The sequence below is a fragment of the Puntigrus tetrazona genome, chromosome 11 (assembly GCF_018831695.1).
Source record: "Puntigrus tetrazona isolate hp1 chromosome 11, ASM1883169v1, whole genome shotgun sequence".
Classification (NCBI taxonomy): Eukaryota; Metazoa; Chordata; class Actinopteri; order Cypriniformes; family Cyprinidae; genus Puntigrus; species Puntigrus tetrazona.
In genome coordinates, this window is record NC_056709.1 from 390,916 (window position 1) to 408,415 (window position 17,500).

At 40.8% G+C, this 17,500-nt stretch overlaps 4 protein-coding genes and 1 long non-coding RNA gene across 5 annotated transcripts in view; 2 read left to right on the forward strand and 3 right to left on the reverse strand.

The window, feature by feature from the left end:
* The window catches only part of si:ch1073-456m8.1 (retinitis pigmentosa 1-like 1 protein), an 8,153-nt gene extending 4,882 nt beyond the window's left edge, over positions 1-3,271 (reverse strand). The window contains exons 1-3 of the mRNA XM_043252461.1: positions 3,056-3,271; positions 1,605-1,670; positions 1,487-1,522 (exon numbers count right to left, since the gene is read on the reverse strand). Coding sequence (XP_043108396.1) covers positions 1,487-1,522; positions 1,605-1,670; positions 3,056-3,154 — 201 coding nt within the window. The 5' untranslated portion in view covers positions 3,155-3,271. The remainder of the gene's footprint in view (positions 1-1,486; positions 1,523-1,604; positions 1,671-3,055) is intronic.
* A 3,004-nt stretch (positions 3,272-6,275) lies between these two features.
* si:ch211-159e12.5 lies at positions 6,276-12,493 on the forward strand. Its single transcript, XM_043251538.1, has 3 exons — positions 6,276-7,120; positions 8,181-12,016; positions 12,354-12,493. Exons 1-2 carry the CDS (start codon positions 7,053-7,055, stop codon positions 10,963-10,965), a joined length of 2,853 nt encoding a protein of 950 aa, XP_043107473.1. The 5' UTR covers positions 6,276-7,052; the 3' UTR covers positions 10,966-12,016; positions 12,354-12,493.
* On the reverse strand, positions 12,025-14,496 carry LOC122353669 (EEF1A lysine methyltransferase 3-like). Its single transcript, XM_043251542.1, has 3 exons — positions 13,917-14,496; positions 12,808-12,919; positions 12,025-12,701 (listed from the first exon to the last, which is right to left on the reverse strand). The coding sequence occupies exons 1-3, from the start codon at positions 14,070-14,072 to the stop codon at positions 12,313-12,315; spliced, it is 657 nt and encodes a 218-aa protein (XP_043107477.1). The 5' UTR covers positions 14,073-14,496; the 3' UTR covers positions 12,025-12,312.
* LOC122353670 lies at positions 12,537-14,055 on the forward strand. The gene is made up of 3 exons (XR_006252044.1): positions 12,537-12,674; positions 13,531-13,640; positions 13,921-14,055. It is a non-coding gene; the product is annotated as an uncharacterized LOC122353670 (long non-coding RNA).
* A 609-nt stretch (positions 14,497-15,105) lies between the features above and the next one.
* Positions 15,106-17,500, reverse strand: part of LOC122353667 (25-hydroxyvitamin D-1 alpha hydroxylase, mitochondrial) — a 6,565-nt gene continuing 4,170 nt past the window's right edge. Inside the window, exons 8-9 of the mRNA XM_043251540.1 lie at positions 17,186-17,380; positions 15,106-16,376 (exon numbers count right to left, since the gene is read on the reverse strand). Coding sequence (XP_043107475.1) covers positions 16,260-16,376; positions 17,186-17,380 — 312 coding nt within the window. The 3' untranslated portion in view covers positions 15,106-16,259. The remainder of the gene's footprint in view (positions 16,377-17,185; positions 17,381-17,500) is intronic.

The following is a 17,500-nucleotide window of genomic DNA, read 5'->3' on the forward strand; positions in this document are numbered from 1 at the left end:
CACACACACACACACACACACACACACTCACACACACACACACACACACACACACACACACACACACACACACACACACACACACACACACACACACACACACACACACACACACACACACACACACACACACACACACACACACACACACACACACACACACTCACACACACACACACACACACACACACACACACACACACACACACACACACACACACACACACACACACACACACACACACACACACACACACACACACACACACACACACACACACACACACACACACACACACACACACACACACACACACACACACACACACACACACTCACACACACACACACACACACACACTCACACACACACTCACACACACACACACACACACACACACACACACACACACACACACACACACACACACACACACACACACACACTCACACTCACACTCACACACACACACACACACACACACACACACACACACTCACACACACACACACACACACACACACTCACACACACACTCACACACTCACACACAAATATTGTCTATGCATGAATAAGTGTGCTCATCACTCTCATGTGATCCTGTGTGTCAGCTGAGATGATGTCAGAGGCGGGGGCGTGGCTTCTGACAGTGCTGAGCCCGCCCACAAGGAGGGGCTAAGTTTCAATGCTGTTTACTAACACCAACCAAAAGTCCTGCATAGACAAACTTTCACAATTCATGCATGTTTCATGATCAAATATTTTCAGGAGATTCATCGTCACAGACCAAGTTCTTCAATCTTAATCATAGCCTTTTATAACAAATTATCAAATAATTCTGAATATAAACCAAAAGTCCTATCAGAGAAAATGTGTCTTATTATTCACTAAGACATTCATATAATTGTGAAGACAGCTTTAGTTCATGGATAATATCAGGGTAACGTTGTAAGTGTTGTCAGAAAATAAAGGAAACTTAGGGCCAAACATGGCTTAAGCTCCACAAAACATAAAACCATGTTTCTCCTCCAAACTGAGATATAATGATTGTACCACTGCACTGAATGTCTGAGTCACCTTTACTTTGTTTTCTCTTCTGGAGAGTCATGTTTTACGCCTTGCTCTGGAGAAGACGGCCTTGTGATCCTCTTAAGACTCTGAGGAACTATGACTGTGATGATTCATCTCAGTTCAACTAAGTCTATTCCACCTTTGTTTATAAGAAGGACTGGTTCATTACGAGTCAGTCGTTGTAACAAGTCTTATTAGTCTCATACGCGTTAAATGGATTCAACAAACCTACAAGGAGGCTGAAGCAACAGTGTTTAAGCACCACAAGCATCTTCTGACTTTCATCGTCTGAAAACTACTTCAGTCTAAACACACTGCTACAGCGTCAATCCTGTCCTTAAACCAGTTTCTAAAGCGCTCCGGTGTTCGGGAGAGTCCAGACACACCCGTCATGATTCAGATCACGTCACGTACCTCTTCTATGTTCTCAGAAAGCAGATCATCTTCACTCTGAAAAACAGACACACGTGTACATCACTACACAAAACCAGAGGAAGGGTTGTAATGCGTGAAGGGTCGTCTGGGTACTGACGTGACTGTCCTGCCGCTGTCCTCTTCTTAGCGAGCCGTATCTGCTGTCGCTGCGGGACTCCTCCGCCTGCCGGACCACAACGACCATCAGACAACCACAGACTTAGAAGACGGCACACACTGAAACACGGAGCCACGTGACCCCATGAAGTGTGTTTTTAACAAAACCGTAATGAAGCGTTCAAAGGAGCTCTAAGTAACAGTTTGTACTGTTTTCTGCATGTGGATTATAAAGGGATTGACAGAAAACCTTTAGGAAAGTGTCTTGAACTCTAAACTAGTGCAGACTTCACTTCACTTCTGCCAACTTTGTTAACTAGCTGGTTGAGATATTGATGACATGTTCAGGTCTGATTATTATAGATCAGGTTCATATAGAGTGCTATAATAAACTGAAAGCTGTAATAGTAAAAATGTAGTTTTTTAATGTATATTCAAAGAAGTTGAAGTCATCGCAGCGATGAAGGTCAGAAAAGAGCCTTTTATTACTAAATTATGACTTTGATGTAAACAAAATTGCCTAAATGATATGTTTTTTTCATTTTACTGTTATTAATTGTTCTTTATTCCTTAAATCCTTTTAAACGCGTTGGAAACACTTTAGTTTAAAGACCCATTCTCGCTATTAACTAGCTGTTTATTACCGTGGTTATTACTAGCATATTACAGCCTGTTTACTAGCACTCTTAAATATTATTTTTTAAAGTCTTATTGTACATGAACATTAATTCGCTCCAAGTCTAAACAACTACCCTACTAGCTAAAAAAGGTAGTAGTTAGTTAATAGAGAGAACTAGTCACCAAAGTAAACCAGTTCCTTTAAATCAGGTTTTTTAATAAAGACTGCATCTTGACTGATGACCTCCAGCAAACAACACATACATACTGTGTGATATTCAGCTAATATTACATTTTATAATAATTATTTTGGCTTCACTAACATTGTTTTATCACATTTTGAAGCGAGAATATCAGAAGTAGATGTTTGATGGAGCGACAGACCCCTCGCTTTAAATAAAAAGAGCATTAATAAGAATAAAACGCTGCTTCATGTCCTCTAGATCACAGGTGAAGTGTTTTTGAGAAGGATGTTGAAATCTCAGGCAGCTCGTATAAACAGATCTCCTCGAAGCTGATCAACCTCGCCGTACTTTCTGGATAAAACCACAGGATTTCGACAATCTCCTTCGGTCGACGACATTAATATCTGCTTTCAGTCGGTAAATCGAGAAGATAATCGCGGACAGCTCGGATAAATCCGGTTAAATCGTTGTATCGCGTCTGAAAAAAACATCTTGAAATCCTCGCGAGACTCAGCATCACCGGAGGGAGTGCTCTTAGACACACGACGCCCTTACCGTCAAGAATCACAGTAAAACTAATAATCACGTAAATGTTAGGCGCTTCACCGAGGCTTTGTCTCGCAGGTGATGGATGTCACGACAGACTCACGTCTCTGATGATGTGTCGCAGAGACTCGTCTTCGCTCATTCCTCGAGACAGAGTCCGTTTCCTCAGGGAGCCCGTCTTCTCCAGGTTACCGGAATGCATCTTCTCCCGCGTAAAGACTCTCTTAGCGTCCAGAGAAAGTGTCCGAGGAGTCCGTGTCTTCAAGAGTTTCTCCGCCGGAGGACGGGGCCGCGGTTTCGGGTGGGTCCTGCCTCTCGAGGGGGCGGGGCGATGGGCGGGGCCACGCCTCCGGTTTCACACTGAATCCAGGAATCCTTGTCACTCAGCTCTGGTTGAGTATAACCGAAACAGAAAATAAATACATAAGATGCTTCAAAACTAAAACATAGATTTTTTATAAAATTATACAAATTCAAGTCAACTTGAAGGCTTTCTCGTTCTTAACCAAGATTTTTATTTGAGAGTTTCACCTCTTTGCTCCTTTGGATGGAGTTGGGTTTAGATTTAAACCTGCATTTGGCAAAAAGCCCAAAACATAACAGGAAATGAATAAAATGAAAAATCTTTGTTTTCAGGAAAAATACCGATCTTCACACCGATTGGGAATAACTGATGGCTTATACTTTCATATTTTGTGTTAAAACAACTAAACAAGTCACTGTTTTTATCTATTTCACTTAAAAACCATCATTATCATCATCTTCATCCTGTACATATGGTACAAAAATTCCCTTCTGAAGAATCACCAGTAGATAGACTTCCCAGCAACCCTTGCAAACACACCATTACATTAAACATTGTTACTCCACACACTATTACTCTAGACTCTATTACTCAAGACACTATTACTCTAGACACTATTACTCTAGACTCTATTACTCTAGACACTATTACTCTAGACACTATTACTCTAGACTCTATTACTCCACACACTATTACTCTAGACTCTATTACTCTAGACACTATTACTCTAGACACTATTACTCTAGACACTATTACTCTAGACACTATTACTCTAGACACTATTACTCTAGACACTATTACTCTAGACTCTATTACTCTAGACTCTATTACTCTACACACTATTACTCTAGACACTATTACTCTAGACACTATTACTCTAGACACTATTACTCTAGACACTGTTACTCTACACACTATTACTCTAGACACTATTACTCTAGTCTAGACACTATTACTCTAGACACTATTACTCTAGACACTATTACTCTACACACTATTACTCTAGACACTATTACTCTAGACTCTATTACTCTAGACACTATTACTCTAGACACTATTACTCTAGACACTATTACTCAAGACACTATTACTCTAGACTCTATTACTCTAGACACTATTACTCTAGACACTATTACTCTAGACACTATTACTCTAGACTCTATTACTCTACACACTATTACTCTAGATTCTATTACTCTAGATTCTATTACTCCAGACACTATTACTCTAGACACTATTACTCTAAGCACACCAGTTGATAAAAGCCATATCTTTCATCTTTCAAGGAAGAGTTTTGCAACAGAACCTGATAAATACAGAAATCCTCACAGAGCTGATATCCTTTGTCATATTTTAACATTAACCAGCAGCACAGTCTGTGTATACAGGAGTAGGAATAAAAGCATGAAATAGTATGAAGACTATTTATCTTGTCGTAAACATTTATAACAACATTTAAAATACAATGAACTGATAACTGTTTTTGTTTTAACTGTGGACATTGTTACTCATATTTAAAACTCTAGTGTATCACCTGGATTTCCACAGGAATCTAGAATTGTCTCAATTCCTATGATATATATATATATATATATATATATATATATATATATATATATATATATATATATATATATACTCTAGACACACACACACAAGAAAATAATGCATTATACAGGATATTTAATAGCAGCACGACTTCAAGACAGTGAAACAGATAAGCTTTTGTTCTTTCATTTCTTCTTCATGTTACTTCCTCTAAATATATATGTTAATGAATCTTACTTTAATCTCATATTTTTTACTGTTTAATCTGCTGTGAGTCGTGTTGTCTTCACAAGCGCTGCGCATCAGAGATAAGACTCGTCTCACTTCTCAAGGTTTTTATCAAGTCGTTTTGCATTGGCTTTGCTTTACTGTAATACACTTGATCTTGAGACGAAGTCAGAGTATTGAGAAACACATCTACTTCCCCTCTAGAGCTGACAGAAGAGCTCACTTCCTGCTGACTATGTTGGCTATCGTGTGATATTGCCAATTTTTTCCAAGACGTTATATAAGCAGCTTATATAACCAAATTAAACCCATTAACCTGCTTAAAAAAGACGCTATAAAGGAAAGTTGCACCAGAGATTCTTCTTATTCACTTTCCTGCTGAAGTTGACCAGGAAAACTATCGGTCTTTATGTACCTGCAGTCATATATATATAAATGATGACTGCAGGTATATGTATATCATCTCAACTGGATCACTAAGACAAGAATGCTAACTTTGACACTAACTACTGTATATATACTCAAAGAAAATGAAGAATAGGATCCATGTGCAATGAATTTTATTAAATAAAAGAAAACATTAGAAAAGGCAAAGAAACAGAAGTGAACATATCAACAATACATCCACTGACAAACAAGAAACACAAAAGAGCAAACAAGAAACAGGTGTGAAAACTACAACTAGACTACAGACAGACAGGAAACAGGAACTGAACAGACTTCAAAATAAAAGACATGCCATTTAAACCTCTTTTTGTTCATAAACCACATTTATAAAGAGAAACGTGGCTTTATAGTGATATTTTATATTGTAATGTTTTGAATATGCATCTTTTGTCACGTGTCTCATGTCATTTCTGTAAATAAATGTAAATAAATTTGAAATGAAATTTCAAAGCTGTTATTGTTTCTTTAAATAAAACTGTGCTGTGCTGCAAATTTGATGAAACACATCTCTCACCGATTTAACAATGAAAACACAGTATCTTTGCCATCTCTTTGTAAAATGATTAGACATGTACATCCCCTCTTTCCTCTGCTCTCTGCTGATGTCCAGAGTTTAGTTCAGAGAGAAAAGCCTGTTGATTACGCTGGAGAGTTTCAGAGAAAGGCAGCATTACTTCCATTCAGAGCATCATAACACTGTCTGCAAACTCACCGGTCAGGAATCAACGTCACTGGAAACAGAATTAGATCATTAAGAGATCATTAAAGTATTAGCTCAGCCCAAAAATACATGTGCTCACTCTCAGGAGATCAGGATGAGTGTGTTTCTTCATCAGAACTGTGTCTGTGTCTCGGTAATGGATGTGAATTCTTCATTTCTCCAAAACTAGATGAATGTATTGGAGAGTCTCACTAAACCTCATACTATTATAAGACCAGCATCCTGTACAAGTGTGTGTGCGTGATAAAGATGAAGTGTTTTCCACTCGTGATTACAGTCATCAGTTTTTCAGAAGTGTTTTCTCTTCGTATGACACCATTTTTCTGTCCAGCGTTGCTTCAGTAGCTCCTGTCCAACGGCTTTGTTACAAAAACAATGAAAACCGCTTTTTGTGCTGAGATACACATTCCAGCCGTGTGTGTGTGCGTGTGTGTGCGCGTGTGTGTGTGTATACACGTGATATATGTACAGTCTGTGGTGGAGGCTGTTTACATTTGAGCAGGATTCACTGCACAACTTTTAATTAATTTGTTAGGGTTGACTTCAGAGGGGCTGTAGTTAGACCAATGGGCGGAGTCTTGCGAAGGCCACGCCTCTCTTCAAATACACAGCCACACTTCACTTAAAGCTCTCTGTCTCCGCTGTGCTGTTTAGTTCACGGTAAACCTGCATCACGTCTTTCATTTCATGACTAATATCAGCAGTGCATTAATAGTTTTTCTGAGTTTTGCTATGCTTTCACCTGTACAGTTAATGCAAAAAACTACTGTATAATAAAAACTATTCTGCTATGATTCTTCTGCTACTAAAAGCAAAAGGAATACGTGTTTATGACCTGTTTAAGAATACTAGATGGATTTCCTGAAGGACCCACTGTATGCCAAGTACAGCACTTTCCCCGGATGGCATTCTTCACACATGTGAGTTCATAAAAATATTTCATTGAAATGTTTGTCATGTTATTAGACGAGTTTGAAACATTATGTTTAACATTGTGGTTCACATTTGGCTGCATTTAATTTGATAATAACCAGAGTCTATTCAGTTCTGAACACAAACAGTGCACACTTATGCACTATTATTTGACATTTCATGTGTAATGTATTGTGTTCACACTGAAAAGAAAGTGCACCCTAAATAATGCACCCAGATGATGCTCTTAAATAATAAATGTAGAATGTTGTATACTTCATGCACCACTGTCACAGCTTTAAACGCTTCGCAAAGGGGGAGGGGCTATCAGTCTCTAATTATGAATAACAAAATGACCTTATAAAAGTCGCTACATGGTTAAATACATTAATGCATGAGTGCATACTGTATAGAGAAACGTTTGGGACTCAGTAACTGATTCGACTCGTATATAAAATGTGGCAGAACAAATGTTGATATTGATATGCGCACAACTGTAATGTTTTAAATATAGATAATTTGCATTCATATTCTAAAGACAGCATTATTAATAGCAGAGAGAGGCGCTGATGTAGTTTCACATTCACGACAGAACGTGCTGCAATAACAATTAAAAACTCCTTACAATATTTATAAGACAATAAGAATCCAGATTATCTATATGGTGCAGCCTGATAGGTCTAACCCAATCTGATGTAATGACATCATCATATGCCACACCTGACTGGTTCTCTCCTGTATCAGCAGCCAATGAGATCACTGCTCAACATTTAAATACTCAGCTAGTGCTTGCTCCACCTTCCCAGCTCCACCTGTGATTCATGTATGCGATATGGGGGTTCATATATGTTACATGTGTATTTCTTATATTTTTAGGGGTGATTTTGGGGTGAACTAATCCTTTAAGGTCAGACTTTAGGTTTGCTGACCCTACAATGCAGTTAGCTTTTCCCTCTCAGCACTGTGAGTGTTTAGGTGGCATGTTCAAGCAGACTGCGATCGATTGAGAGTTCAAGAACAGTTAAAATTTTTCTTGAACCTGTACATTACTCTTGTTTTTCCTAGCAGATATCAGCACAAGCCTTCTACATCCACTCGCCTGCAGCACCTGTCGGAGTACAAGGGCTCAACTGCTGAGCCAAAAACATGGGTGCCGTCAGGAACCAGAACTACTCAGGATATTTATGACTTTACCAAGCAGACTGATATACCCTCGATCGCAAATTTTTGTTCACACACCAAGTTATCGCACAGAGAATTATCTGATTACACTGGTGACGTGAGCAATCGTGTACCAATAGAAAAGCAGAGATCAGATAAAGGGAGGCATGCAGAAAGAGACCAAGGGTGGGAAAACACATGGCCAATGAACTACAGAGAAATAAGAGAAAACTTTGGAGCGAACAGTCGTAATGTGATGCAAACCTACGCCGACTGCTATACTCGTACGCTTTCCAAAAAACCACTTCGCTTTGAGTCTGGGGAGCGGAGGTCATCTAGGTGTGCTTCAGACATGGGAAGTGGCCAGTGGGCTCTTAGTCCAGACATTACTGAACAATTCCAGCCAACTGCTTTAACATCACAGAAAAAAGACAAAACTGAGCTCATCGGGGAACAATGGTGGAAATGGAGCCCTCGGAATTCAAGAAATACAGAGAGTGTTTTACCAGTAGGATCATTTAGACAGCCTCCATCCTACATGGCACCACCAGCATACAGCTCCCCGAGGAACGGTGAGAAGAGAGCGGGAACACCTGAAACCTCTGCAGGGGCATTTCAGGAGAGTAGGACCGTACCCTTTACGGATCTGACAGAAACACATCCTGCACCAAACAATGGACATTATTTACAAAAAAATGACCAGACACAGAACACAGAGAGATATCACAGTGATATCACGGATGGACAACGCTATCTGGACGCCTTAAATACATCCACTGTCCTGCAGTACACAACAATAAACACCAAACCACAGCTTCAGTACAGAGAGTCTCCACAGATGATCCATCCTGATATTACTCGGACAAAGCAGATCAAACTCCCAAGAAGAAAAGGCAGCGAGACTGTGTTTTGTCTAGTCTCCCGAATGGGAGAGGTGTCAGGCTTGTCCAGTTCTCCAGAGGAGCCACTTAAATCTCATGTGTTACCGCTGTTAACCGACTGCAAGCCGGATTACAAGACACTCACTACTGAGCAGACAAATGCACCTCAGCACAGTGATGACAGCAGACACAATCAGGATGTGTGCTTGCAGAAGGACAAAACTGTTGGGCAGCTCCATGAATCCTTAATGTTTGGAGAGTATGGGCACGCACCCCTAAATGAAACATCCAGTTCTATCCAGGACCTCTGTAATGCAACAGAACCAGATAAAAATAAGGAAGAGCTGCAATATTATGTCCAAGGGAATGACTCAGACTCAAACGATTTAGCCCAGAAGTCAACTATGCAGACAGACGGACCATGCATGGAAATCATAGAGAAATTCCCATTGTGGAAAGAACCAAAATATCAGCATCCCTCGACCGGTATGCCTGAGCAAACAAGAAACAATGAGCCTGAAGTTAGCAATCCCTCAACAAATGAACAACAGAGTCTTGTGCTCATTGACGCAACCTGTGTTGTTGTCAAGGTTGAGCTTGTACTTCTTCCAGAAAAAGAGCATGTCCAGTATGTGTGTTTGACAGAAGAGAACCCTTCGCCAAGTGCTAGAGAGGTGACCGAGGAGCAGAAGCAGCACAGCAGTGCCGCAGTGCAGGAGGAGACTCCTGAAAACATTACTTTGGATGAGAGAGTAGGAGGCATTCTTGAAGTAACACATGAGCATCCCAGGACAAGTGTACAGACACACAAGAGCGTTTCAGAAGAACATTACAGCTTCTGTGAGAGTCACAAAGTGCATCCAGTAAAAGAGTTTGAGCAATCTCCATCCATAGCAGCAACTGTTGATCGGCAGCAAGAGCAAGAAAATAAACCGGTGCTGGGACATTCCCAGAGAGAGACAACACCGGAGAGTAATGATGGCGTACAGGAAACCCTCAACATAATGAAAGTGGAAGAGCAAACCGCTGCACAAGAACCTGAATCTGTGCTCGAAGACCTTGAGGATTTCTCAAATGCAAAACCCACATCTGAAAAGACCACCATATATTTGAATCAATCCACAGAACAAGGGCATGGACTTGCACTGGAGGACAGTGTGGTTGAGCAGAGTACACAGAAGGATAATGAGAACCAAACAGATGCTAAAGACCCAACAGAAGACAACCTCTCAGATGATAACCAAGAACTTGTTTTGGATTGCTCTACAGCTGTTCTTGGGAAAAGTGCAGAACATTGCATGAAAGATGCTTTAGCTTTCAGTGTGGGTTCCAGGACTCTCAGAAGGTCGAGCTCTTCGCCTCATTTGTCATTTACCTCTGCTTCCAAACCCTTGGATGTATCAGCTATTTCTCCTGTGGTTTCTCACACCGAGAACGAGCCGCCGCTGCCTACATCTTTCACTAACCCAGAAAGCACCCAGTGCTCCGGTTCTCCCAGTGTTCAGACATCTTCACCTCCCTCTCCGTCTTCTACTCCACTTCCAGAAGCTTTCGAAGATTCAACTCTCCCACAGACAGGACACGTTCCTTCTGATGTTTCACTCTGTACTCCATCTCTCCGTGAACAAAAACCAAAGACCCAGCACGCCGAGTCTCTGTGGGACGCGGTGAGTCGTATACGCAGACACACTGCTCCTGACTCCGAGACGGAGGACGAGGAACAGTCTGAAAGTGCAGACAATGACTTACTTTATCAGAGACTGAACACAGAAGAGGAAGGAGAATCTGAGGATAATACTTTAGAGAACTGAACAAAAACAAAAGCTGTCTCTACTCCTGTGTTAGAAAACACTGTGTGTATGCTATCAGTACAAGACTAGGGTGTAGTGAAATAACAACAACCCCAGTGACACCACACCAATATTTGACACTCTGTATTAGCGGTAAGGATTTTACAGTAAGACTTTTTTGCTGTAACAAGTGTCTTAATGAGCGAGTCATTGAATCTTTCACTCAACCTATTAGTTCAGAAATTAATTTGTGAATGGAGCATCACCTGCTGTGTGGCGTTGTGTGTGAATACAGTGTAGTTCTAGACTAAATGTGAATGTGCATTCATTTATATCTCTTGCAAAAAAACAAATTTAGCATTCATCATAATTAGTTAAAACTGAATAAAAATGATGCATTAATGAAATATGTTAATACAAATGTCTCTAATTCCCTTTTATTTACCGATGTCTGATCCAGTGTCATTAGTTCACCTTTACATATCACCAGTACAATCTGATTAAACAAATATTAAGCATATTGTGCCGCGCTGTCCCTGTGGAGGGATCAGAATAAAGCTTGAACCTGTTACTTTTGACCTGTACAATCAATCAATATATAAATGAATTAATTAATGATAAAATATGGATAAAAAATCAATTGCTCTAGCAATCACCAATACAGATATTTGCTTTTTATATAAATAGTCCTTTGTAATATATTTCACTTTTACAATAGTAGGTCTAGAGCAGGGGTCACCAGGTTCAGTCCAGGAAGTGTTCAGCTCCAGCTCACCTGCCTGGAAGTAATTGATTATCTGCTTCAGGTGTGTTTGATTAGTGTGAAAGTTCAAATGCTGTAAGATTTGTGCATTTTCTGCAAGAAATGTAAGTAGTGTTAGACCGAGGGAGCGAAACTCAGTTCCTTTAGGACCATTTGATTAAACTCTAAACACACTTGATCCGGCTCATCCAGTCCCTTCAGCTTCTTAAACTCCTCTTTACAAGTCAAAAACACACCGAGTAGTTCTTTTTTTTTGCTTGTTTTTTTAAATGAATTCTTCTCAAGAATTGCGACTTCAACAGATTACAGGTGAGAAGTTCACCGAAACACTCCTCATCACAAACACCTTCCACCAACTGAGAAACAAACAGTAATTAAATTAGATGATAATCTCTAACTAATGTTTGATGTAACGTTAATCGGATTACCAATTATTGGAGTACATGATGGCCTTACTGTATATGTGTTCTCCTCAATACTGTTACGATTTTCACACCAGAACTTTAAAATAGTTTGGATTTAATGGAGAGCAACAATTCACTGCCATGTACAATATACCACATAATATAGTACATACTGAATCCTCCCAGCGACGTCTGGACGGCTCATCTCAGAGTGGCTTTGTAAATATTGATGTTGTTCTCAGGGTCTCTCTGCACGAGCTCCACGCTGAACGCCTGAGGTAACACGCGGTCGTAGAAGTCCTGAGCGCCGTGTTCTCTGCGCATCGCTGAGGCCAGGAACACAACGGCCCCGTCCCGGCTCAGATGAGCCAGCGTGTCCACGAGAAGAGGGAAGCTTTCTGGCAGGTAGACGATATCAGCGCCCAGCACGAAGTCCCAGCCGGAGGAGAAGCGGCGGTGGTCCAGGCCCCAGGACAGAGCTGACACGGCAGGGGCCCCTGAGGGCCATCCTGAGAGAGGCACGTTCCCCGCAATGTTCCTCTCGATCTGAGAGACGGCCGAAGGTAAGTCTGTGATGGTCACATGAGCTCCTACGAGACAAACAAAGATCATCTGTGAGCAAGACTCAATCTGACTGCTCCCCTTTAGTTTGGGTTCAGATGAATGTTGAGGATTTCGGTTAAATCAAAGCTTTACCTAGTCGTGCAGCCACTATGCCGACCAGTCCGGTTCCTCCGCCCAGCTCTATGACCCGCGTCCCTCTGAGGTCCAGAGACTCGCTCTCGAAGTACTGACATAAATGCAGAGCCTGTGACAAAACAAGGCCAGTGACTTATGCGTCTAATCCATGTAAAGATGACAGAACGTTATGAGTGACAAGATTTTTATTGGTTTTCAACTCATTAATTAATCAGTAAAGTTTGTTCATTTACGGTTTCTCATGAGTGTCTCTTTTTGTCCTGACTTTTTTTTTTTTTTTTTTTTCTTCTTTTGGAATTTTTAACATTATGTTTAAGTTTTGTTGTTGTCTTTGTTTTCTTTAAATATCCCTAGACATTTATTTTCCACTATTAATATTTTTTGCTGTAATTATTTCATTCAATCAAATGCATACTTTTTGGTTAGACTTCCTGATCGTATGTTACAACTTTGAGCAAGCGGGTCGTAACACTATCTAAATGTTATTTTCCTAAACAGAGGAGTTTGCTTTTTGCCATTTCTAGTTTTCTCATTTGTGTGATTACCTTGAAAGATAGTTTAATCATTGGGTTCTACCAAAACTGGTTTTATGGTTGGAGAAAGTTCAACTTGAATCGCATGTGCCAAAAAAAATGTTGTCCACCACTGCCTGGCTTGATGACTTTCTATCAACAGGTAACAGATTTAATTTTTCTCTTTGTGAAAACGCTCATCTTTTAGAGACGTCTACTCAGGAGGAAGAGCCAATGAGTGCCGTTGTGGGGCGTGGTCACGTTAGCCACGCCCGCTTCTGCAGGCCGGGGGCGGGGTTTAACGCCACGTGAGCGCAAGTAAGAAACGCTGTTCATAATTCATGCTTTTCCCGTTTTTCGTGGAATAAGCCTGTTTTCTAAATGAAGCTGTTCATAACGGCTTTCAAATGCATTTAAGTGATAGTTCTCAAAAAGCATTCAGTTCTACTGTTGCAAAACTTTGTTTATGGTCAAAACACACGTGCGCACGTATGTTATAATATAATGTCACGTTAGTTTTTTAGCACATCGAAGGATAAGTTAGTTTTGCGCGTTAGGTCGCGTCACAGAAGCTGATGTCTGTGTTTCTCTCACGGAGTCCCAGACGGACGCGGACACGCCCAGCCTCGCGCTGTAATCCTGCCGGATCCGGAAGTCCAGCCCGTGGACTCTGTAGGTGTTTTCTGCGCCGAACGTCTCCTCGAACAGACCGTCTTCTGCGGGGAACACGTGCTCGGCGTCTCCGGTCATCACCGCCGCGGGGCACGGAGTACGGAGCGCCAGCGGGCCCAAAACACCAGAGACCCTGCGAGTCGAGTCGAGACACACTGCTTTGTGCTTCGCTTTTTTGATTTCATTCTTTATTTACTGATCGTCAGATTTCTGAGGAGTGTTTATTTCTTTTATCCCTCCACATCCTCACTATAACACACTACATCCTTAAAAACCTGAAGTATTATACATGTTAAAAAAACACAAACTTAGGCTCTTTGTTTTACATTTTGTACAAAAAACTAGTTTAATGTTTAATTTGTCTTTACAGAGTAAATATTCAGTGATAAGGTCTTAAACATCAAGTGTGTGTGTGTGTGTGCTGTGTACTGATGACTGACACACACACACACACACACTGGTGTATCAAAAATGGGTTCAAGTGTGCTACAAGTGCTAAACTACACTGTTAACTACAGAGACAGGATGTTAAAAGCACATTTTAGTCTCAGTCAAGTACACTCAATGTACTACAAATGATCCTTTAGTACTAAGTACAAAATCAATGCTATAAATTAGATTTTAATATATTAGTGATGTAATAGTTATAAGTATATATATATAATATTTCTCAACCGTTCTATTTAATATTCATACAATAATTATCATGAACACTGAACTGATTGTAAGTGAAGTCAGATAAAGAGGTATGTTTTATTAAACTCTATATTACGGTGCTGTAGGTTTCTGTAAAGGCAAGATGCACATTGTATTCATTCATGTGTGTTTAGATTCACTATTTAACAGAAAGCCCTCGTTTTAATTAGGAAAAAGAGCTAAGACCGTAGTAAAAGTGTACTTGACTGTACTCTTTAAAGACACCTTGAACGTCGTTAAGGACATCATACAGCCAGAATGATAATAATTACAGTAGATCTGAAATGTTTGTAATATTCCTGGAAGAACAGTGAAATAAAGTGTGTTTGACCGCTGGCCTGAAAGAACACAGGATGTAGAAACCGTTTACTCAAAACAACATTTTTATTCAACATACACTGATTTATCAAGTAATAACCCACACTTCATCAGAGATGTTCAAGAAAAGACTGACCCTGGACCATAAAACCAGTCAAATCTAGATTAAAACATCACCTGAGAGCTGAATAAATAAAGGTTTGTTAGGATCAGACGAGATTGGTCTGAGATACAACTATCTGAAAAATAAGAAAAAAAATATTGAGAAAAACACCTTTAAAGTTGTTCAGATGAAGGTCTTAGGAATGCTCATCACTAATCAGAAATCAACTTGATATATTTATGATAGGAATAAATAAAAAAACAAAACAAAACAAAATCTTTGCTTAATATCCTAATGATTTTTGGCACAAAGGTAATCCCTAATGCTGCCCTGTAGAGTATAGTGGAGTACTTCTCCAGACACAGCTGTATCTTGATTCTGGTCCTTCGGTTCTTTCTGGGTTCTCGTCAGTCTAGTGAACAGACTCAGGGTTACAGAGTTTACAAAACCAAACCAAAAATATCTAAACTCATATTTAGTTCACAGCGATTGATTCTAAACGTATATATATTGCATATTATCTATGTTTATATTCATTTAAAATAAAAGCTTAATAAGTACTATTAAACTAAGCTGGCTTTTGTAACGGATCGAGATCATCTCTAAAGATCAGATGATTTTATCTTAATGTTTACGGTGTAGAGTTTTCTCATTCAGAGTAAGAGAAGCTGGGGGAGTGGCTTTTATTGCATCAGAGATGCGTCACTTTCCTTGAAGCTGATTGGTCAAATTTCAGCTTGAGATCTCTAAACCAGAACTTAACCGGCGCTGGTTAGAGTGGAGTGTAAGTTACTACGGCGACGAACACTGGCTTTCAGGTACCATGGAACTGGTTTGGTCTCGAGTTGGGGAACTAAACTGAAACTTATTTGGCTAGCCAGCTAAACTGGCTTCATGGTACAGGCCCCTGGAGTCTGAAGGGACACACACACACACACACACACACACACACACACACACACACACACACACACACACTGCTCCTCAGCTGTTCTTCACGTTGCAGCAGATTCTGGGCCTCTTCAGCTCGTCTCGGTCAGATATCTAATGGATCTCAGGTGAGTTCTTGAGCTGGATTCTGGAGAGGACGTCCCATCATCCTCCTGGCCCTCAGCGACGGTCTCTGACCCAGTCACTCGGACGTCTCTTCAGCGCTCGATGAAGCGCAGGTTGATCGGTCTCTCAGGCACCAGAAGAGTCCTGGTCATGGGCCGGACCGGCTCGCTCTCCTCCGCCGGCTCCACGTCAAAGTGCATTAAAATCTGTGAGAAGAACAAGCCGTGCATCAGAGGTCCAGTCACCAGATCAACTAAGCCTACTTACATAAAGCACTTTTGGTCAAGTAAGGTTTACTTTAGAAGGAAATATCTGAGTTATTATGTTTTAAAATAATTATCTCCAGTTCCTCGGGTTCCCATGCACTGACTGACAGCTCTGGGGTTGCCATGTTGAGAGAAACCAGGTGTTGTGTGTGAACACGATCTTACTGTAGTTCTAGACTAAAATCAGCATTCCTCCAAAAAAGAAGCAATTAAATGTTAAAGGTGCTGTATGTAGGATCTTGACTCTAGTATGTTTATAGATATCATCGGCCACGGTTTTGGTTTGTGAAACTCCGCCCCCTGTCTGTTTAACCAATCAATCGTGTTTCAGACATCCCTTGGTTGCCAGGTGTCGCAAAGCACAGCGCATTTCATTTCAGTCACAGAAGCTGGCAAACGAAATGGATCTGGCAACCTGTGTGTGCTTCAAGTCTCATTAGTAGACTGCAGTACCTAGTTCAACCACTTTAAATGAGACTAATATCATTTATGCATTTAAACCCATTTTATTAACCAAGTCTTCACTACTGACTTTTAATGATAAAAAAAGACACCAGTTTTATTTCAGTTATTTGTGAACAGTGTTGATCTCTTCTCCTGCGTCATATTGTTTATGTGATTAGTTTGAGATGCCCTCTACAGTACAGACGTGAATCTACACTTCCTTCAGTCTGATGAAGCGGGCAGTAAGTGTGTGTGTGTGTGTGTGTGTGTGTGTGTGTGTGTGTGTGTGTGTGTGTGTGTGTGTGTGTGGCCAGGGCCAGGTGGACCTCCAGCTCAGCGATGCGCCGGCCGACACAGCTGCGCTTGCCCACTCCGAAGGGCAGGGAGGCGAACGGGTGACCAGCGTCTGGCCGACTCAGCCAGCGGCGCGGCACGAACTCGTCCGGGTCACAGAACTGACGCGGGTCACGGGACGTGGCGTAGTGACACAGAGTGATCAGAGTCTGACAGGAGCAAACACACACTGGACTCATATTCATCATATAAACAACTTTATGAAAAGGGCTTCTCTTAAAAGCTAAACAGAGTATCTGAGAGATCACTGAACCCCAGCGAACAGGTTT